General features: G+C 39.2%; 1 protein-coding gene across 1 annotated transcript in view; it reads left to right on the forward strand.

Annotated features, from left to right (window-relative positions):
• The first annotated feature begins 1,314 nt into the window (after positions 1–1,314).
• FBXO3 (F-box protein 3) overlaps positions 1,315–22,834 on the forward strand; it is a 32,716-nt gene continuing 11,196 nt past the window's right edge. Inside the window, exons 1-6 of the mRNA XM_044749884.2 lie at positions 1,315–1,513; positions 5,461–5,550; positions 7,484–7,647; positions 17,270–17,384; positions 18,941–19,145; positions 20,290–20,335. Of these exons, the coding sequence (XP_044605819.1) occupies positions 1,410–1,513; positions 5,461–5,550; positions 7,484–7,647; positions 17,270–17,384; positions 18,941–19,145; positions 20,290–20,335 (724 nt within the window). The 5' untranslated portion in view covers positions 1,315–1,409. The remainder of the gene's footprint in view (positions 1,514–5,460; positions 5,551–7,483; positions 7,648–17,269; positions 17,385–18,940; positions 19,146–20,289; positions 20,336–22,834) is intronic.

Consider the following 22,834-nt stretch of genomic DNA (forward strand, 5'->3'; position numbering starts at 1 on the left):
TGAGGACCATGGCCCAGGGCCTTCATTCCCCAAGGAAGAAAGGGCACCAAAGAAGCGGGGTGTACAGAGTGGTTATATACCCTCAAAGAGGATGTTTCACATATGATTGAAATTCCCTTTTACAACAGTCTCAAGACTGCTCTGTTGGCACAGCGATTGATGGACACAGCAGGTAGTAGCTTTGTTGTCTTGGTGGATACAGCAGGGTGGCAAGTCTGTCCTCTTGAGCTGGGTAGTCAAAGGTGAGCACAGCAACCACTTCCTAGCCTAGAGAAAGATGCTTATCCTTAAGGAAATGCCAACCTGGGGGAAGTTGTACCTTTATCTTAAGGCCATTTGTTCTTGTCTTTGAGACATAGCAAATGTTTAAAGCAGATATACAATGCATGCTCAATGGCCACGTCAGGCCCTTTTGGAAAAACAAAGTCACGCCAAATTACGTTTACACCAAATGTCTTCCTCATTTACTCCAATATATCCTATCGCTTGCCATTTCTATTTGTCAATCCTCCTAGATTAAACTTTGGGGGTAAAAAAAATCTATTTACTATTCTCTTTGTATTGCTTTACTGAGCTGAAAAACAACCTGATGACTAAACTAAGTGAGAGCAGCTGACCCTTAGATCCAGACCCTGTGCACTTTTTACTTGGGGAGGGGGTCAAAATTGCGCCCTCTACCATCATTTCCCCAGTTTAGGAGAAGAGCCTTCCTCTGGCCCATTCCCAACTGGGCGCCTACAGAGTGCACAAGGCTCGGAGCCGCCCTGCTACGTGCAAGGGACACGCGAGGCAAGGGAGCCTGAAGCTGGGAAATGTGGGGTTGCTAATCGGAAATCAAAGAGAAGCGGTGGATTTGAGGGCCAAGGGCGGAAAGCACTCAGTGTGAGATTTGGGGCCAGGCTTCGAGGACATCGGGTGTAATATTTTGCATGAGGAGCTGGAAGGCCCAGGCAGAAGATCTGGGAACAAAGACTGGAAGGGGTCTGGGCTGGAGAGGTTTAGCGGCCGCAAAAAGAGCAAGAAGCTCGAGACACCCGAGGGGGAGCGAGCGCGGTGCGGCGAGCCCGGATCAGACACGGAGGACTCCGACCGCGCCGGCGCTGGCCCGGGGAGCGAGCGGGGCCTCCGGAGCCGTGCCCCACCCCTCGGCCCGCCCTGTGGGCGGGGCTCCCTGGCGGTTACAGAGCAAACCTGCGCGAGCGGCTCCGGCGGCGGCGGCGGCGGCGGCGGCGGCGCGGGCCGGGCGAGGCCGGGACGGTGGGCGAGGCCTCCGGAGCCGCCCTGTGGGCGGAGTGTCGGGGGCGGGGCCGGGACGGGGGGCGGGGCCTCAGGAGCCGCCCTGTGGGCGGAGTGTCGGGGGCGGGGCCGCGGGGGCGGGGCGAGGCAAGGCCTGGTCCCGGCCAGGCAAAATGGCGGCCGTGGAGGCCGAGTCGGCGCCGCTGACCCTAGAGTCGCTGCCCACCGACCCCCTGCTCCTCATCCTGTCCTTCCTGGACTACCGGGACCTAATCAAGTAATGGCACGCCGCGAGGGCAGGGGCGGGGTCACCGGGCGGGGAGGCAGAGGGACGGAGGCCCGGCTCGCCGACAGGACCCGCGCTCGCCTCAGCCGGGCCGCCCGCGCCGGGGCGAGACGCGCGGAGGGCCCGCCTGGAGGTCGCCCCGTCCAGGGCCCGGGCCTACGGGGCGCCGAGGCGCGCTCCAGGCCTCGGCAAGACCGGGTTGCCAGCGGGGAGCTCCGGCGGCCGCCGCCCCGGGGGAGCCGCTGTGCGGGCCGAGGCTTCTCCCTGCCGGGCCCGGGCTGCGGAGTCGGGCGCCCGAGAAAAGGAGCCAGCGCCCCTCGAGCCCCGGCGCGCCCTCCGCGGCGCCGACCTCAGGCGGGGCGGCTCGGCTCGGCTAGCGCTCGTCCGCACGGCGGCGTGTCGCGTTCGCAGTTCGGTCCTGACTTCCGGTGGTGCGGGCCGGGGGACCGTCTTCTCTCCTGTCCGCGTCGGGCTCCCGCGATGCCGGCGTCTGTTCCAAAAATAGACAGCGGTTGCTGGTCAGGGTGGTTATGTGCCGCGTTCCTTCAGCGCCTGGGACTGTCCGGGCTGGGGGAAGAAATGGCGCTGTTTACACCCTTGACAGCCAGTGGCCTGGCTCTGTCTTTCCTGTGCCACCATGTATCATTGCAGAGGAGGCGAAGGAGCCTCTTCAGGATGGGCAGGCCACATGGTTTCGTTCTGTATTTTTGGATTAACTGTTGGGTTCTAGCCGTTTACTGATTGTGCCCTGGGTTATCAGGGATCCTTTTAGAAATAGTCTTTTTGGAATTCCTGGTAGCTGGTGGTCGGCCTAGCTAAGTGGTGATAGAGGGATAACTCTAGTTTCCGGCTGCTCTCTATGTTAGTACCTGTAACACTTATTTTTCCAGAAAGTAAATTTTTCTCTACTCAGGCTTGTACTAAAGCAGAAGAATAAAGTTTATTTTTCCTTTGGAAAAGTCTATTCCAGCTGCAGAATGTTTTCATCTGAAATATTCTGTTGCTGTAGCCTCTTAGAAATCTAACACACACACACACACACACATCCTTTTGATCTGTGGGCTACGTTGCTACAGAATGATCTTTCTACGACAGATCTGGCTGTCATTCTCCTTAAAAACTTAGAATGCCCCTTGTTTACAGACTATACCCTGAACTCCTGGGAACATAGAAGGCCCTTATCACTTGGCACAGCCCACTCTAGCCAAGTCAGACCTCTGCCAGCAGACCACACACTTGTGGTTTTTTGTTCTGTGGCTTAAGCTCTTGACCTCCCTGGAGTGCCTTTCCCCCCTCTTCTCAACCTGACAAGATGGAATTCCTTTAGGACCCCCTCCCCTGAATCCTCTCCCTTCTTCCTTCCTTTGCAGAGTGTATTTACCATGCCAGATTGATTGTTCACTTTTTAAATGTAAAGCCTATCTTGTTTATCTTTGTATTCATTATTTATTCAACAGATTTTGTTTTGTTGAGCAACTTTTTTTTACCAGTCTGTGAAATGTTGGGGATACAAGGTGAATAAGACAGATAAGGCCTGTCTTGTGGAGCTTACAGTCTTAGTAGGCAAGATGGAAAACAGACAAGTGCATGGTTACAAGAGATGCTGTGTGCTATGAAGGAAGTGGACCAACTACTCTGTTAAGGAATGAGAGGGAGGGACAGTTAATTCACCTTGGAAGGAGGTGCCATATACGAAGGATGGTATGGAGCAGTTCTGGCAGAGGGAACAGTGTGCTCAGAAGCTGATTAGACAGTAACATGGCCTGCTATAGGAGGCCATGAAGAGCTGGAAGACTGGTGTTGCAGGAGGTAGGGAGTGACTCACAGGCCTAGTGGCCTGAGAAGAGACTCGTGAGATCAGGCAGGACTTTGCAAGCCAAGCCAAAGTGAAGAGACCAGGTTTTATTTTAAATGCTTTAGGTTGTAATCAAAGTTTTAAACAGAAGTGGCATGATTCCTCCATAAATGTTTGTGGAAGTGAACTGAGTTGAATACTGTGTTAGGGTTCTTGAGAGAAGCGGAAGCAATGGGGGCGTGTGTATGAGTATGACTTAGTGTAAGGTATTGGCTCATGAACCATGGAGGTTGAGAAGTCCTCCAATCTGCCGTCTGCAAGCTGGAGACACAAGATGCTGCTGGTACAGTCTGAAGGGCTGAGAGCTGAGAGCCACTGGTGTAGATGCCAGTCTAGCTCTGAAGGCCTGAGAACCAGGAACACCAAGGGCAGGAGAAGATCAACGTCTCAGCTAGTAGTTAGGCAGAGAGCAAATTCAACTTTTCCTCTGCCTTTTTGTTCTATTTAGGCCCTCAGTGGATTGGATGATACCCACCCACGTTGGGGAAGGTCATCTGACTTACTTAGTCCGCCAATTCAGATGCTAATCTTTTCCAAAAACATACGGACACACCCAGAAATAATGTTTAACCAACTTTCTGGGCATCTGAGGCCCAGGCAACTTGACATATAAAATTAACCATCACAAATACTGTCAAATCTTATCCACAAAAGAGTTGCCAGGTACTGCAACTTCTTTCCTATGCTATACAGCCCAGTGTTGCCAAGTGTCCTGCCCGTTGCTGAGCTCTGACGTTTTGGGTACATATTTGCCCAACTGGCTTGGATTGGATTGGATTCATCTGTTGGGGTCATTGTGCGATACCATCTGCATAGTTTGAATCTCCTCCACTCCACAGTGATTTCCTGTGTTCCGTTCATGCCTCACTCTCACTGTGTATCAGAATTACATGTGGCCCTTTTTAAACATCCACTTGCCTTTGGTATAGATCTTACCCCAAGCCCAGTGAGTCGGTCTCTAAAACAGTAGTTCTCATCCTAGATGTGCATCAGAATCACCCATGGGTGCTTATTCCAGAGATTCTTTTATGTTGTTTAACTCTTGGGACAGTGGAGAGAGAGGGATCAAGAAAAGAGAGAATGGACTCTGAATTCACAAAACTGGTGAGATTCCTGTGTTTGCAGATGTTAGTTTGGGCATCTCCTGGTTTGGCAGAAAACGATGAGGATGATGTTTCTGTGTAAAATCTAAAAATCAAACACTATTTTGTTCACCATCAGTTGATTTTTAACATGCCCCACTCATGGCCTTGACAAAGCCCATGTGTTTAAGATTCCCTCAATTGATTAACTATTGCCCAAGTGAGAGCTCTGAATAACTGCTTTCTGTAACTTGTGAGTCCTCTTCTGAAAGGAGAGAAATCCATTTTCCTAATCTTATGTTTGTTCTTTTTGAAACTGAATTATGTAGGGTAGGATTTACAGCATCGGAGCACTATTGTATTAGATATCTCTGTATAATCAGGAGAGTGTTTCTAAAATTCCATGTTTTTGAGCAGTTGATGCTAACTTGAATACCATGGATATTGAATCAGAACTGTTATGGATCTGATACCTTTTATAGGTGGGCTCTCCAGTAGTTGCTATAGATAAAAAGTGTTTTGGGCTGCAATATTTCTTTTCTTTAAGAAAAAATTAGAGCAAAACCCAAAAAAAGCCCTGTGTATTTAATATCAGATGTCTCACAGATCTTAAAAAACAAAAGAAAAACCAGTTTTTTAAACCTGAATAGAATTTCTTCTTGTAAGTAGAAATGATTACTGTCCCAGTAGTAAATGTAGGAAAGGTCTTTGATTTGAAATTCACTCCAGTGGTTTATATATTTTATAGACTTTCATATGAAAATTGCAATTTTAGAGGTTTGGGGTTTATTTGTGAACTCAGTTAAGATTTTACTACTCAACAAGGTACTTATACTAGCTAACATATTAAACAGGTTTTAGAAAATAGTGTTTTACAGTTATCAGGGTAGAAAGTAGAAAATAAGAAAAGCAAAAGGAATAAAACGGAACTATTTTCACCTTTATTTTTAAATTGGTTTCGTGTTTTCTTTTATATTAATTATGACTCTGGTTATTGCCAGTTGTTGCTATGTCAGTCGAAGACTTAGCCAGCTATCAAGCCATGATCCACTATGGAGAAGACATTGCAAAAAATACTGGCTGATATCTGAGTGAGTATTTGGGAACTATGTATTCTTGAAATTCAGCCCTTGGCTTTCTTCCATAACACTAGTCTGTCCTGATTTTCCTCTCTAACCCTTGTCTCTTTATCTCCTCTGATGGCTCTTCTTGTGCCTGCCAGTAAACGGTGGTGTCTCCAAGCTTCTGTCCTTTGCCCATTGCTCTTCTCCCTCTGTGAATTCTGCATGCACTGTTGCGGTTTATAGTGACTACTTGTATGCTCCTAACTCCCAAACCTGAATGTCCATCCCTGGCATCCCCACTGAGCTCTAGATGTGTTTGCACAGCTGTCTGCTGGACCTTTCCATTGGATGACCCACAAGCGTTCACTGAATTCAGTAAATCTTAATAAATTTGACAAAATAAAAGTGTAGATGACAGAAGGTGGGAGTTGGGAAAGGTGAAAGATAAGGGTAGGATTGCTAAGATCTTTTTCTTAGATTGAGAGGAGTCAGATAGTGACTGAAGTTAGTACAGTAAGAAGCAGAGGTTTAAGTATATTATCTAAAGTGCAAGCTACTCAGTAGAAGTAAAAATTAGTAACAGAGCTATCAAACATTGGAAGAAGGAAGAATAGGGAAGAGGGAATTCTAAGTATTCCTATATCCTGATCTTTTGCTTTGGGGTATCAGTGGATAGAAGTAAAATTGATAAATCAAGAACTAGAGGCATAAACATTTGGAATTATAGAGATAACTTTCAGAAGTAACTAAAGTTTCCTTTGAGGGGTTGGGCTTAGAATTGGAGACTAGTTTTTCATCATAAAATCTTTGGTATTTTTTGGTTTTGATAATATGTATATATATTATTTAGATTAATAAAAAGATACTTCCCTTCCACCACCACCCCCCCACAAAAAAACTACCCTGAATTGTTCTTTTCCCCATGCCTAAACATGATCCTCTTGCATTCCTAGTTTTCATGGCAGTCCCATCCACCAGGCATCCAAGCCAGAAACGGAAATCATCCTGGATCTCTCGCTTTCTCTCCCTCCATTCATTCAATTACCAAGCCTTTCTGATTTTAGCCTCTGTTTATTTCATGAATCTTCCTGCTCATTTCATCTAGCTACCACATTAGTTCAGTTCATCATCTCCTACCAAGACGACTGCAGAATGTTCCTAACTCATCTCTATGCCTCTGGTTTACACCCCTCCCAAACGACAACCACAGTTCTGCTCTTTCCACTCCCCTGTTAAAACCCTTCAGTGGCTCTCAATTCCCTACAGGATAAGGTCCAACTCCTTAGTATGTTCCCGTAAGGCCCTTTGTAGCTGCCTTATCCTGTGTCACTTCTGACTCTTAAATGTACACTTCATTGTTTCTCCCTGGTTTGACTATACATTTTTTGAAGGCAAAAAATGTGCCTTATTTTTAATGTCCTTAGTAGCTAAGTAAACACTCAGTAAATGTGGAATTGTACCAAATAGAAATGTTGAATCGTGTGATTACTTTGATCCTATAGAATTCTCTGGCTAATCCAATGTAGATAAATAAGATTAATATTATTATATTATTAGATTCTATATATTCTCTAAAATAGAACAACTACATACATGTTTTAAAATTTTATGATTGGTGTGTTTTTAGGAGTAAGTTGAAATTCATTCCCCATATACTATTCATATTATATTTTATTAAGGATTAGAAAACTTAGAAAGAAAATAAGTAGAAAGTAAGAAAATAAGTGACTCATAGTCCCACTATGCCAGCAATAACTCTTGTTAAATTTTTCGATGTATTACTTTTTGCTATCTAGTCTTCATTTGTGGCTAAAATAAATGAAAAGGAAGGCAAAAGTAACAACAAATTCCCAATAAAGTATGTTGGTAAGTGTCTAAAATATATGCTAATGTATTTTATAAAAATATACGGTATATTCATTTCAAAACATTTTTAATCTCAATGTTTTAATCTATTTAGGGAAGAGAAAACACAGAAGAATCAGTGTTGGAAATCTCTCTTCATTGATACTTACTCTGATGTAGGAAGATACATTGACCACTTTGCTGCTATTAAAAAGGCCTGGGATGATCTCAAGAAATATTTGGAACCCAGATGTCCTCGGATGGTTTTATCTCTGAAAGGTACTGGGAAAGCAGGGTCTCGCTTCCCCATTTTAGTTACTATAGTATAAATAGGTTAAATAACTTTGGGTCTCTATCATCTATGCTAGTCTGTACTAATCCAACATTATCCGTAAGTCACCATTCACATCTGAATGGTGTGAATCAGGAAGTAGAAAGCCTGTATTGCTAAAAGCACCCTTGCTCTGGTGCTTGCCCTCGTTTTGTCTACCTCAGGACCTACATGATTACTTATTAGAAGGGAAAGCAGAAATCTTTCTATCCTTATATTTGTTTTATATAAAGAAATTAGTAATGCTAAGATTGCTTGAGGATGACTCCTGTGATTTCTTTTAAAATAATTTTTTTTTTTAATTGAAAATCTGCCTGTTCTATCACCCCTCTTTCCTATTTTCGGTACATGTAAATGTTTGTTTGATGGTCTAATATTTGGAGAGACCAGATATTAAAGACCCAGGTCTTTAAGAGTGTAACAGCAGCAAAATAGAGTAAGGGGAACTTTCAGCCCTCTTTTCACGTTTACAGAATAGTGAAAACTAAGATTTGAACTGAGGTCTATTTGACCCCGGAATCCGCTCTTTCTACTACACTATTGTTGTCCAATTTGGAGAAGAAATATTAACAAGCTATTTCCCATCAAGTTGATTTGTTCATTTATGCCCAAGAAAGTACATAAATAGATTGTAAATATATTGCTACTTATCTGCTTTAGCTTCTAAATTTTTTCAAATTTCTCCACTAAAAGGAATTTTACACATTTGGTTTTGCTAAGCTGAAATTGGGATCATTTCTTCTCAAATGTATTCCTTTTGAACTAAGGTCTCTTTTGAAACAGCATTCTTTTTAAATTTTGTATTTGCACTGTGACTTCCCATGCAAATAGGAATTTCACACAAATCACGATTGCATGACCAGGTGCTTAAAACTGAATTGCTAGGAAGTAGAAGAAAGAATGGTAGATAGAGTAGAGCTTTGGGGGGAAGTACCCTTGATTAGTATTTTTGATAGCTTTTTTTCTTGTAAGAAAAGAATAATATTACCCACTTGGTATGTGTGGTTCAATAATTTCAAGAGGAAAATAATTCTGAGAATAAGTATTTGGTGGTGATAAGTAAAATAGGTAAGGGTTTACAATAGCTATAATTTATTAAACACAAAGCTAGGCACTAAGCTAAGCATTTTGTATTATTCCATTTAATTTGCCAAAATCCTATTAGGTGGGTAATTACTTTTCTCATTTTATAGGGGTGCTACCTAAGGCATGAAAAGCTAAGTAAGTTGTTTGCCATCGCAATGCAGAAGGCAAAGCCTTTTGTGAATAGAGGGCTGACACCAGAGCTATGGTCTTACCAGCAGTTGCAGGGAGAGAAGACCTATCTTACTTTGTTTAGAATGTCTGAGGACTCTCAGAGTTAGTCCAATATTAGGACATCTGGAATATGAGAATGTAGATGTGGTTCTCCTTTTAGGCACAGAGCTACTAAGAAAGGAAGAAACTAAGGATATGTAGCAGCTTCTTCCATTCTTTTTCTTTTCTCTTTTTTTTTGCACTCCATTTGGTATTCCCAGGCTCCTTGCTCACCGTTCTTTACCTAGTGGTTGGAGGTGAGGTCGTCAGAGTATTCCTTGATAGTCCCTCTTTTAGTCCCAGGTATCAGTTCACTGGGGGCTTTGCCATGAGTTGGAATAGGGTAAAGGCTCTTTGACGTTTAGAATGCTGGGGATTCTAGGAACACTAGGCCTATGAGTTTTAGGACTGAGTCAGGAACCTAGCTACTCAGCTATGGGCCACAGTCCCTGACTCAATTTCAAGGTTATAGAGATTGCAGATAGAAAGGAAATTCAGAAAGCAAATAGGCATTGGGCTTGGGGAAATTTTTACAAAGTACATTAAAATTATAGCACATTAATATATCTTCTACCAAACTATCTAATGGCATATATCATTGTATCTTCAAATTTCATATTTACTTGATGTGTTGGCTTAGAATTTTAGAGTTGAAAGGGAGCTGAGAGATTATTTAGTTGGCAAACTTTTTTTTAAATGAGCAGATAGGAAATATTTTGGTCTTTGAGGGACAAATGCTCTTTGTCACAACTATTCAACTCTGCTGTTGTTGTGGGAAAGCAGCTATAGATAATGCATAAACAAATGGGTGTGTCAGTGTTCCAAGAAAACCTGATTTACAGAAACAGGTGGCAGGCCAAGATTGGACCTCTGGGCTTTAGTTTGCTGACCCCTGATTTATACTTGCCCTCTCATTTTACAAGTAAAACAGCAGGCTCCGAGAGTTTAGGTGACTTATGTAAGATTCCATAACTAGTAAGTGACAGAGATGGAGCTATAATCTAGGTTTCTTAGCTCACAGTAATGTTTTCACTGCTTCCTGAGATAAGCAGGCCAGAGGGCACAGAAAATAAATGAACATTTCTTGAGTGCCAGTAAATAACTTCATTAAGCACATGAAGCTTATGTAATCCTCACTGTAATTCAGGTAGGTGGTATTAGCCTCCATTTCGCAAATGAGGACACAGGATTAAAGAGGTGAAATAACGTGCCAGAGATCACACAGCCAGTAAGTGGTGGAACTGAGTTTGCATCCAGTCTGTTTGGCTCCCAAATTCTGTTACAGTAGGATACCTTGCTACACCTTGATTTTCCTGTATTGTACACATATTATTTCCTTGTATTTCTCTTTTGCCAGGTTTGTTTGTTGTTGTTTTATCTTTTTTTTGTTCTAGCTATCTCCAAGAAATTCTTGGTTTCTTAATGTCCTATATTAAATGTCTAACATGTATCACTAACTATACAGATGTTAGTTTCCCTCCTTATCCAACTTCTGGTTTAGGCAGGTATTCAGCTTGTTTTCTTTTGTACTAAACTTTAATAATAAGCTTGTTGTTTTGAGTAATTTTAGATTATAGGAAAGTTGCACAGATAGTAGAGAGAGTTCCTGTACCCCCTCACCTGATACCACTGTCCCCTAATGTATTTCCCTGGGGGACATTTGTCAAAATTGAAGTCTCCATTGGCACGTTACTATTAACTAAACTCCCGACTTTATTTAGAATTCACCAGATTTTCCAATTAATGTCCTTTTTCAATTCCTGTATCCAATCCAGAATACCACATTGCATTTAGTTGTTGTGTCTCCTTACTGTCCTCTGGTCTGTGGCAGTTTCTCAGTCTTTCCTTATTTTTCATGACCTTGACAGTTGAGGGAATACTGGTGAAGTATTTTGTAGAATGTGCCTCAAACTGACTTTGAAGTACTAATGATTAGACTGGAGTAATGGGTTTTTAGAATGATTACCACAGAGATAAAGTGCCCCTCTCATGACATCATATCTGGGGGTATGTGATATCCACGTGCTGTCACTAGTGATGTTAACTGATGTACAGAAATGTGTGTAGATCCTAAGTGTACAACTCGGTGAATTATCACAACATGAACACGTCCATTATAACACCCTCCAGGTCAAGAAGTAGAATAGTTATCTGTACCTAGAGCCCTCCCTCTTTCTCAGAGGTAACCACTATCCTGATTGCTAATGCCACTGAGTTTTCTCTCTTTTTGAACTTTAAATTGCATGGTTAAGTATGTATTTTGTGTGATTATTTCTATTTTGTTTGTGAGATTCAGCTGTATTGTGTAACAGTAGTTGGTTCATTTTTGTTGCAGTATAGTACTCCATTAAATGAATAGACCACATTTTATAGATTCATTCTACTGTTGATGGATATTTGGGTTATTTATAGTTTTTGGTTATTACAAATAATCCTGTAAATCGTTTTTGGTGTACATATGAGTACATCAATTTCTATTGGGTAAATATCCAGCATTTAGTTTGCTGGTTTGTAGAGTATGCTTATATTAAATTTCAAAAGATACTATTAATTTTCCAAAGTCATTCAAGTGCTTTCTATTCCTACCAGCACTTTAATGTTGTCATTCTTTTTATTTCAGCCTTTCTAGTGAGTGCGTAGTAGTGGTTTTGTTTTGTATTTCCCTGAGGATATAGAACAATGACAGTTTTATTTCTAGCTTTCCAATCCTTATATGTCATCTATTTCTTTTTCTTGCTTTATTGCATTGGCTAGGGCCTTCAGTACAATGTTGGATAGAAATGATAGTAAACATCCTTGTCTTTCTGAGCACAGAGAGAAAGCTTTCAACATTTCTCCTTTAAAGATGATGTTTGCTGTGGGTTTTTTGTGGATACTCTTTATCAAATTGAAGAAAGTCACTTCTGATCCTAGTTTGGGAAGAGGATTTTTTTGTGTTTTAAATGGGTAGTTGAATTTTTCTCAAATGACTTTCCAGCCTTCTGATTATCATGTGATGTTTCTACTTCATTCTGTTAATGCGCTGAATTACATTGTTTGATTTTCTGAATGTTAAACAACTTTGCATTCCTGGAATAAACTTAATTTGGTTGTAATATATTATCCGCTTTATATATTGTTGGATTTGATTTGTTGGTATTTGATTGGGCTTTTTACATCTGTGTTCATGAGAGGGTTTGGCCTGTAATTCTCCTTTCTTGCAATGTTCTTGTCAGGTTTTGGTATCAAGATGATGCTGGCCTTGTAAAACAAGTTGGGAAGTGTTGCCTCTTTTTCTGTTCCCTGGAAGATTTATGTAAGCTTGGTCTTATTTCTTGCATAACTGATTAGTGGAATGCACCAGTGAAGCCTTTTAATCCTGGAGTTTTCATTGTGGGAAGGTTTTAAATTAAGGTTTCAATTTCTTTATTAAATATAAGACTATTCAGATTTTCTACTCATGTCAATTTTTACAAGTTGTGTTTTTCTGGGAAATATTCACTTCATCTGCATTTTCCAATTTATTGTGACAAAGTTTTTCATAATAGCCTCTTATCTTTGTAAAGCTTGTTGTATATGTAGTGATTTCACCTTTCCATTTCTGATATTTGTGGTTTCTCTCTTATTCTTGATCATTCTTGCTGGGTGGAGGCTAATCAATTTTATTAGTTTCTTCAAAGAATTGACTTCTGCCTTTGTCAATCTTCTCTATATTTGTTTCTTATTTCTTATTTCATTAATTTCTCTGATTTCTTCTCTTTGAATTTACTTACTATGGCTTTTTTCCTGGCTTGAGATAATTACTTAGATCATAAATTTTCAGCCTGTCTTGTTTTCTTCGAATGCATTTAGGGCTCTAAATTTCCCTCTAAAAATAGCTTTAGCTTTATCCCATGTATTTTTGTTAACATGCAGTTCAAAATATTTTTTGACTTCTTTTGATGTCTTCTTTGACCCTTGGGTTATATGGAAATGTATTGCTTTGGGGCTTTTTTATAGTCTTTTTCACATAATTTATGTAGGCATACCTCGGAGATATTGTGGTTCAGTTCCAGACCACTGCAATAAAGCACATATTGCAATAAAGCAAGTCACACAAATTTTTTGGTTTCCCAGTGCATGTAAAAGTTACATTTATACTATACTGTAGTCTGTTAAGTGTGTAATAGCATTATGTCTAAAAAAAATGTACATATCTTAATTTTAAAATACTTTATTGCTTAAAAATGGCATGAAGTGAGCAAATGCTGCTGGAAAAATGGTGCAAATAGACTTGCTTGACACAGGTTGCCACAAATCTTTAATTTGTATAATGTACAATAAAGCAAAGCATAATACAACGAGGTCTGCCTGTATTTTAATTCTGCTGTCATCAGAAAATACATAGTTCAGTCATTTAAAATTTGTTGTGATTTGTCCTGTGGTCCAGCATATAATCTATCTTGGTAAATGGTTCATGTACACTTAAAAGAATGTGTATTCTGCCATTATTGGATTCAGTACTATATATATAATTAGGCAAAAATTGTTCATCTTCTTCAAATCTTCGGCACTCTTACTGATTTTTTTTGTCTGCTTGTTCTGTTAGTTACTGAGAGAGGTATGTTAAAATTTCTCACTGTGGTAGACAGAATTCTGAGATAGCTCAGAAAATTCCCACCCTCACTGTACATCCATGGTATAATAATAGCCTCCCCAAGAGAAAGGAATAAAAGGAATCAAACAGGCAAGAAAGAAGTGAAACTCTTGCAGACAACATGATTTTATAAAAAGAAAACCCTAAAGAATCCATCGGAAAACTGTTAGAAATAATCAACAACTACAGCAAAGTTGCAGGGTACAAAATCAACTTACAAAAATCAGTTGCATTTCTATAATAATGAACTAACAGAAAGAGAAGTCAAGAATACAATCCCATTTACAGTTGCAACAAAAAGAGTAAAATACCTAGGAATAAATTTAACCAAGGAGGTGAAGGACCTATACAATGAAAGCTGTAAGACATTGCTGAAAGAAATTGATGACAACATAAAGAAATGGAAAGATATTCCATGCACATGGATTAGAAGAATAAACATAGTTAAAATGTCCATACTACCTAAAGCAATGTACAGATTCACTGCAATCCCAATCAGAATCCCAATGACATTCTTCATGGAAATAGAACAAAGAATCCTAAAATTCATGTGGGGCAACAAAAGACCGGAATAGCCAAAGCAATCCTGAGAAAAAAGAACAAAGCTGGAGGCATGAAAGTCCCTGACTTCAAAATATACACAAAGCCATAGTAATCAAAATAGCATGGTACTGGTACAAAAACACACACACAGATCCATGGAACGGAATTGAAAGCCCAGAAATAAGACCGTACATCTACAGACAGCTAATCTTCAACAAAGGAGCCAAGAACATACAATGGAGAAAGGAGAGTCTCTTCAATAAATGGTGCTGGGAAAACTGGACAGCCACATGCATAAGAATGAAAGTAGACCATTATCTTTCTCCATACACAAAAACAGACTCAAAATGGACCAAAGACTTGAAAGTAAGACCTGGAACCATAAAACTGCTGGAAGAAAATATAGGCAGTATATGTACATTTATACTGTGTGGTAGGATAGGGTAAGTTAGAGAGATTCTAAACATGAGTGTCTCTCCTGTTGGCCTTGAATAAGCAAGCTGGCATGTTGTGGAGAGGACCAAGGATAGAGAATAGCAGGTGCTTTCTACGAGCTGAGGGCCTCAGTTCTGTTACTGCAAGGAACTGAATTCTGCCAACAACCATTGATCTTGGAAGAGGACCTGAAGCATAAGATGACATAGCAGCTCCACTTGACATCATGATTTCAGCCTTGTGAGCCCTGAGCAGAGGATCCAATTCAGTCATGTCCAGACTTCTGACCTACAGAAACTGTGAAATAATAAATGAATATTGTTTTAAACTGCTAATATTTCAGGAATCAAAACCTAATACATCTCGTGGCCAAGTGGTTAAGTTCATGCACTCCACTTCGGTGGCCCAGGGTTTCGCTGGTTCAGATCCTGGGCGCAGATATAGCACCACTCCTCAGGCCATGTTGAGGCGGCGTCCCACATAGCACAGTCAGAGGCACTCCAACTAGAATACACAACTATGTACTCAGGGGCTTTGGGGAGAAGAAAACAAAAAAAGGAAGATTGACAATAAGTTTAAAAAAAAAAAGTAATAATACACTCCTATGACTGTAGATACATCTTTTTTCCATTTTGGTTCTGTCATTTAAAAAAATATATTTTGAAGCTGTTACTAAGTGCACAAAATTAGAATTATAATATCTGTGTAGTGAATTTAACCTTTTTGCCATATTAAAAGTTATCCATTACCTCTAATAATGCTGTTTGCCTTAAAGTCTGTTTTGTGTGATTTTAGTAGAGCTGTCCTAGCTTTGTTTTCTGAATCTTCATCTTTAGATATGTTTCTTATATGTGACAGTGTTCTGTTTTTTATCTGGTCAGTCAGCCTGTGTTTTAATTAAATTTAGCTTATTTATATGTAATGTAATTATGTATTTGAGTTTAAATATACCACCCATAAATAAGGCATATTTGTTTGGTATTATATAAAATGTATTTGGTATTAGATGATATTATATATAGATACCATAAATGTATGGTATATAAATATCATCATGTTTCTATTCATATTTTATTTGTCGCTCCTGAGCAGGTGTTCCTCTTTTGCATTCTTCTTAATTACCTTTTATTCCATACCCCTCTTTTAGTGATTACCCTAGAGATTAAAATAGACATCTTTGACTTAATTAAAGTCTTTTGTAAATTAGTATTTTTACCGCTTCTTGGACAATGAAAGAAACTTAGAATACCTTAATCACCTGCCTCCTGCCTTTTTTATTATAGTTTTTGTGATTAATTTTATTATGGTGTTGTGATCAATTTCCAACACAGTTTATGTCCCCTGGAAATATTATTATTTTATATATTCAACTTTATCTTAGATTTATCTTTTCTGGCTCCTCTTCATTTCTTGCTGTGTCTTTATGCTTCCATCTGTGATCATTTTTCTTCTGCCTTAAGAATTCCTTTTAGTACTTTTTTTAATTAGGGGCTACTATGGCTGAATTTTTTTTTCTAGAAATATATTTATTTCCTCTTCACTTTCAAAGTATATATTCACAGGATATAGAATCCTAGTCAGAAGTTATTCAGCACTTTGAAGATACCATTCTTCTGGCGTCTGTTGTTTCTGTTGAGAATTTAGCTGTCAATGTTCTCGTTCCTTTCAAGGTGATTAAGTACCCTCTCCGCGTCTCTGGCTGCTTTTAAGATTTCTCTTTGTCTTTGATTTTCAGCAATTTTCTAATGATATGTCTAAATATGATTTTCTTTGTAATTATTCTCTATGGGGTCTACAGTGTTTCTTGAATCTGTGGTTTGATGTTTTCATCAATTTTGGAAAATTCTCTTAGCCTTGTAGTACTGCTAAAAACTTTGCTCAGTTTCTTGGCCTCTCAGCCTAATGTTTGCTTTCAGAATTGGCAATTGCCTCAAAGACAAGGTGGCTCCAAAGGCCTGGCTCATCTCTCAGCTTCCCTGTTCTTCTGGATACCTCCAGTTCTCTGTCTTTGAGGTTCAAAAGCCTTGAAACCATTTTTCTGTTGTTCAGTTTTTCTAGTTGTTCTCAGTGAGAGTTTGGTCCAACAACCTGGTGGGCCATTGCTGGAAATGGATTTCTTCTCTTGGTATTTGGAGTTACTTCCTGCTTTTTAAAGTTAGAATATATAGCAAGCGTACAGATATGCAAAATGGAATTCAAGTTAATGGCTTTCTCACAACATGAGCCTACACGTATGTCCTGTATTTCCCATTAGGAGACTACAGTAAGACTCTTGAACAGGATCAGTTTTGAGAACTTCTGGGGAGTTTTTTTAAATAAAGACGTGTGTGTATATTAGATTAAGAAAAATAAGATATACCCTAAAGTTTGCATTGTAATGTGAAAAATTATTGTGGATCTCATAGGTGCCTACCTTTCCATATTTTACTTACTGCCAGCGTTTTTTCCCTGTTGAGAGGAAACTGAAGAATTTGCTTGCTCACTGCTTCAAATGTCAGGGCCAATCTACAGTGATGTGATGTTTCTCTGAATTTTCAGTTCATTTCCCTATATTCCAGCCATACATTTTGGACAGAATTCACTTGCTCTGATTGTTTCATTCCTTAGCAGATAGATTGTAGTTCTTCTTAGATTTAAGGCTTATTGTTTCTTTATGATTTGCTTTCCTTGTGCATTTGCAGAGGGTGCTCGAGAGGAAGACTTAGATGCTGTGGAAGCTCAGATTGGTTGCAAGCTTCCTGATGACTATCGATGTTCATATCGTATCCACAATGGGCAGAAGTTAGTGGTTCCCGGGTAAGATGATCACTGTTTTGGTTATTTTTAATGATACAAGTTATTTTCTAGAATGAAAATAAACAAATCGTATTTGTAGGTACTCTTAACTGATTAGAGTATAGGAATTCCTTCTTCCTCCTTGTAGCAATCTGTAAGACAAAAATCTATAGCTTGAATTTGATTTTACTAAAATAAATGTCTTGTAAAAATATTTCCACCAACACATCCTTGTAGTTAAAATGAAGTCTTGTTGTGGTGGGGGCTACAGGACATAAGTTAGTTGTGTGTGTGAGTATATTTTAATTAAAATTGTTCATAACCCTTGAAATATTTATCGTATTCCAGGCCAGGTAAATTGTTTTGAAGAGCTTGATGCAAATTCTGTTACCTTACATGTAAAAAGTAATAATTTGTTCAGCGCTGCATACACTAAAGAAAATATAGTTTTGTCCTTTTCAAGCTCAGCTTATAATTGAATGGCCTATTTTAAACTTAATCTTTTAAAAGATGAAGTATTCATTGTGGAACATTTTGGTAAAAGCAGACCATGCAGTAACTGCAAAATTCACTCACAGATTTAAAAGCTGTACACTTTGAATGGATCTACTCCTTTTGTACTTTTATGAAATTAAGCTATTTCAGAGACATTGCACTGGTGAAATAAGAATTTAGGAAGAATTTTGCGTTGTTCTTATTGGAACCTGGTGTCCCTTTGCGGAGAAACATATGAGGCTCTGTTATCATTTTAGATCAGGGCTGAGCAAGAACAGCAAGGCTCAGAGGTAATCATGCTGAGATTACAAGGTGTAGTATTCAGAATCAAATGTTGGGCAGTTAGGATTAGATAAACCTAAATTATTGGCTGCTTTTTTCTAGTCTGTTTTCTGTCGTACTGAAACTTGACAAAATTGAAAAACTTTCATATTTCAAGAGCAAACAGAAGAGAACTTTATTAAAAAGAGTTGCTCAGAACTGATATGACAAATAGGTCATGAATTTCACCCCAGGGATTTTTTTCTATCCACAGCCCAAACAGTGAGGTTTAAGGTCAGAATCTCATCAATGACTGGCCCCTGTATTGCTCCCGTGTGTGTACAGTGAGATGAATTTAGACCCTCACATCCCACGTTTATGAGAATTTGGACAAGGTTTAGGCTGATGTACATTTATATTGTCTGGTAGGATGGGGTAAGCTGAAGGTTGTATCAAAGTAAAGCTATCGGAATCTACCCCTTTAGACATCAAATTAGTCATACACATATATGTAGCAAAACACTGGCAAATCAGTAAATCATGGCAAGATAGATTCTTGAAAGCAATAAAAGTTTTTCTTTTAAAAAGGCTCACATTTAGACATTTTAGGCAGTTAGGCTTTTAATTTAAATCAGAATCTTTCCACTCAAGAACTTGAAGTTAATACAAAGAAATTGTAGTCTCTTTGGTACTCTTGGTTTAGAATTGACATGTTAATCAGTCTTTATAAAGTCAGTGTGAAATTATTATTCATCAAAAAGATGAAGCACAGCTGTTTGGTGCTGCAATTGATAAAATTTTTGAGTCTGTGTTCTCCTCAGGTTGTTGGGAAGCATGGCGCTGTCTAATCACTATCGTTCTGAGGATTTGTTAGACGTCGATACGGCTGCTGGAGGCTTCCAGCAGAGACAGGGACTGAAGTACTGCCTCCCTTTGACTTTCTGCATACATACTGGTTTGAGTCAGTACATAGCAGTAGAAGCCGCAGAGGGCCGAAACAAAAATGAAGTTTTCTACCAATGTCCAGTAAGTAGGAAGTGTGTTTTGTGTGGCCTTAAGATGTGGTTTGATGAGTGTATAAATGTGTGCATTAGGAATTTTCAGGGTTGTAGAATAGGTATAGAACATTATGCAGTTTAATGATAGACCCATCTAACTAGAGGGCTGATACTCGGACATAATGGCATGGAATGCCCAAAGACAATTTTACCAGTGGACAAGCAGTGCAAACTATTATACCTACAGAGGGAAAGCTGTGGTTTGTGTTAAGGCATTTTAAATATAAGGAAAACTAATGAGCTTTTGTTGAAGTAATTAATTGTAAGATATATTTCTAACTTAAAACATTTAGCTTGTAAACATTTGATTCAAGTTCTGAGTGCAGTAGTAACTTTTTAAACTCTTTCTTCACTAGGTATTTGAGTTAGCCAAAAACGTAGATCCTTTTTAGGAGGTTTTTGTTATGATTTTAATGTAATCACACAAACTGTGGTATTTGGTTTCATAGTTGTTTCTTCATTCTCAGTAATCCCTCAGTGGCAGAACTTCTGCTCTCCTATTTGCCTGGGTGTGAACTTTTAACTTAAAAGAGGAATTTAAAATAGGAAATACCTTTTATAGTTACCTGAGACATAAGACTCCATATGACATTTAAAATATTTAAAGAGCTTTCATAGCTTTTAATGTTTTTCTAAGCATTTTCACTTCTTTTATCTGATTTTTGACTTGATACCTCTGTAAGAGGATGGATGGTGGCTTAGTCTCTCCATTTACCAAGAGAAGTCGCTACCCTAGAACTGTTCAGGTCTCTTGACTGTGAATCCAAAGCCCTTTCTTCTAGGATATAGGACATATATCTTTTTACCTTAACTTCCTAATTGTTCTCTTGAAGGATAATTTTTTAGTTTATTATAAAAGTAATAGCATTATGTAAGTTTTAACTGTCGCTGAGAAGTGCCTGGCATTCTTTAAGGACTTTACAGAAAGACCCTAAATATAGAAAGCCTAAGAACAGGAACTGAAAAGTGTGAGGAATGTCCAGGTATTGGTTAGAGCACTGAAGTTAGTTGTACCTCTTTTGCTTTGTTCCAGGCAGGGATACAGACCATGAAGAATGAGAAATTAAGTAAAATGTATTTTTTTTAATTACAATATTCTTTTTTTCACCTAGGACCAAATGGCTCGGAACCCAGCTGCTATTGACATGTTTATTATAGGTAGGAGAAAAAGTTGTCTTCTTCCTGGTCAAAAAAGTTAAGTTGGTAAAAACTTTTCAGTTACTTGATCAGTTGGCAGTTTTATACTTGTATTTCTTAAGGCTTGCTGGTTTATAAAGTATGCATCTAGGCTCCCATTAGAATAGCCCTGTGCTTTGTGTGAATTCAGTTTGTATTTGGGAAAAGCCATGCCCTGTACAATCTTGTGCTCTTAGGACTCTGCTGTAGAATTGTGAAATGTATAGAATTTCTCTGAGGTTGTATATCGTTCCCTTACACACACATGCATTTTCCATCAATCATATTAATATATAATTAGCAATATAGATAGATGAAACAACTTCAAGCTTTTTCTCTCGGTGCCAATGCTATAGTAAAATACTGATAAGTCACACTAGAGGCCTTAAGCAGCAGTCTTCAGAGACCAGTGTAAACTGGGCTTCATCAACTCTTGGCACAGCTTGTTTTTCTTGGCCTTAAAAGGGTATTTCTCGGGATTTTGAGAAGAATTCAGTTTGCGTGTAAGTGCAGCTCACCCTTCTGCTATTCATCCAGTCTTGTTTTGCTTAGGTTTTGCTCACTTTAGAGAAGCTTCCTGACTCTCCATTCTGCTTTTTAAAGGCATTTCTGGCCCATATTAAAGATCCCTGTAAACCTATTAATAAACAGTGAAGGGACCTTGCATTTTATTATATCTCCTGAGTGCAACCTTGAGCAGAGTATAAGCCTCCATTTGTTCCATGCTGTGGTACGTTCCAGGGTTGTGGTATACTTTACAATATTAAGAAGCTCTTGCCCCTGTGTAGTAAGTTGTAAGAAATTTTTAAACCTAGTCCCTAGCTTTCAGCTCACCCTGATCCATGTGGTCTTTGGTTTCTAAGTTGAGCATCCACTGGGGGTGATGCCCTGCTCTTTGGCACCTTTGTGTGGCACACACTTTCAGAGAGGATTGTCATGGCTCTCGTCCAGTGGTGCTACTAATTCATACACTGAAGGCTGCCTGAGCTCTATGGTAGGGGCCCCCTAGGCTCTATAAGTTTCTTTTCTTAGTTTGGTGCTGGTCTGATGTGATGTGGAAGACCCCACCACTACAGCAGAGTGCTAAGACCTAACAATACTATTCTAGTAGCTGGGATTTCTCCTAGAATGAAAGAACAAAGCAAAAGATTTGAGATGCACTGAGAAGAGATGAGGTGGGAGGTTAGCGCTGGGAGGAAAGATGGGAAAGCAGCTTCCTTTAAGCTACCTTAATAAAACCCCAATGCTATCGAGAAACTCCAAGATATGGGCTTACTTTAAAAGGTAAACTTCCTTAGAACGTGTAAGTTACATCTTGATTCAGCTAAGTTTGACTTTCTTGGATTTTTGGTAAAACACAGGATGGAATCTCCTAGTGTTCAGTGGATTATTAATAGATATTTAAGAAAACCGGAATCTTTGTTCAGGTAAGTTTAATAGTAAAGGCTGCATAAAAAATTTTGTCCTCATTTTAAAGAACACACTTTGGTATGTATTGTAATAAAGTAAGGTACATTAAAATACACCATGCCAATTTTTTATTAAGTAAACCATAAGAAATTTATCTCTTCTTGTGTAACATTTATTCCATGAAATATACAAAATGATTTTTTAAAACTCTACAGGGAAATTAACTAATTCTAAAAACATAAAATTGGACTGTCTATGAATTTTAATGACATTATTCACGTGGCTCCTTACTATCTTGCTCAATGTGGATAGATGATTAGTGATCATTTGAATACAACAGCATTTAATAAATAAAGGGTCAGAATGAGCCATTAATAGACGTTGAGAAAAGAACCAATTGCTGTAGTTTACCTTCTCTCAGGATGCCTTTAAAATTTTAAAGCTGTATGCCCTCAGATCCAAACTCAAATTGTATCTACTATCATTCCCTAAATAGAATAATAAGCAAATACTATAAATTAGCATCTCACATTCAGTGTAGCAGAGTGCAGAAACTGGGTTAATAGAAACAAGATTACAAAGAAATTCGTTGAATAACTTTGATTATACGTATAGGCACCAAGATCTATTAACAATAGCTAAAGGGGGTCTGAGAAAATTGGTTTGTACTACCTAGAAGGGGCAAGCATAATTCGTGTAAATGCTTATTATTGATCCAGTCGATGGATGTATGGTTTGGACTGGTCTTGGAGCGGTCACCGAGAATAGGGAACCACTCTGCATTTGAATTTGCAGTGGTGCAGCTAGACTACTTGGGGATTGGCCTGATGCCCAGCACTCTACAGTGCCATACCGCTGTTAGATGTCCACACTGAGCCTGGCTTCTGCCAGGATTCTGTGTATGAGTCAGGGTATACCTGGACCAGGAGGTACCCTGATTATCTGAGGATAGGCACTGATATTTTTCCTGTAGTTTCTTCCTAGACATAAGTGTATCTCTTTTGTTCAATATATTCTAGAAATTATAGGAAGAAGGCTTTTCATTCTTGTACCAGAACAAAATAAAGTTTA

This window comes from Equus asinus, chromosome 17 (assembly GCF_041296235.1).
Source record: "Equus asinus isolate D_3611 breed Donkey chromosome 17, EquAss-T2T_v2, whole genome shotgun sequence".
Taxonomy (NCBI): Eukaryota; Metazoa; Chordata; class Mammalia; order Perissodactyla; family Equidae; genus Equus; species Equus asinus.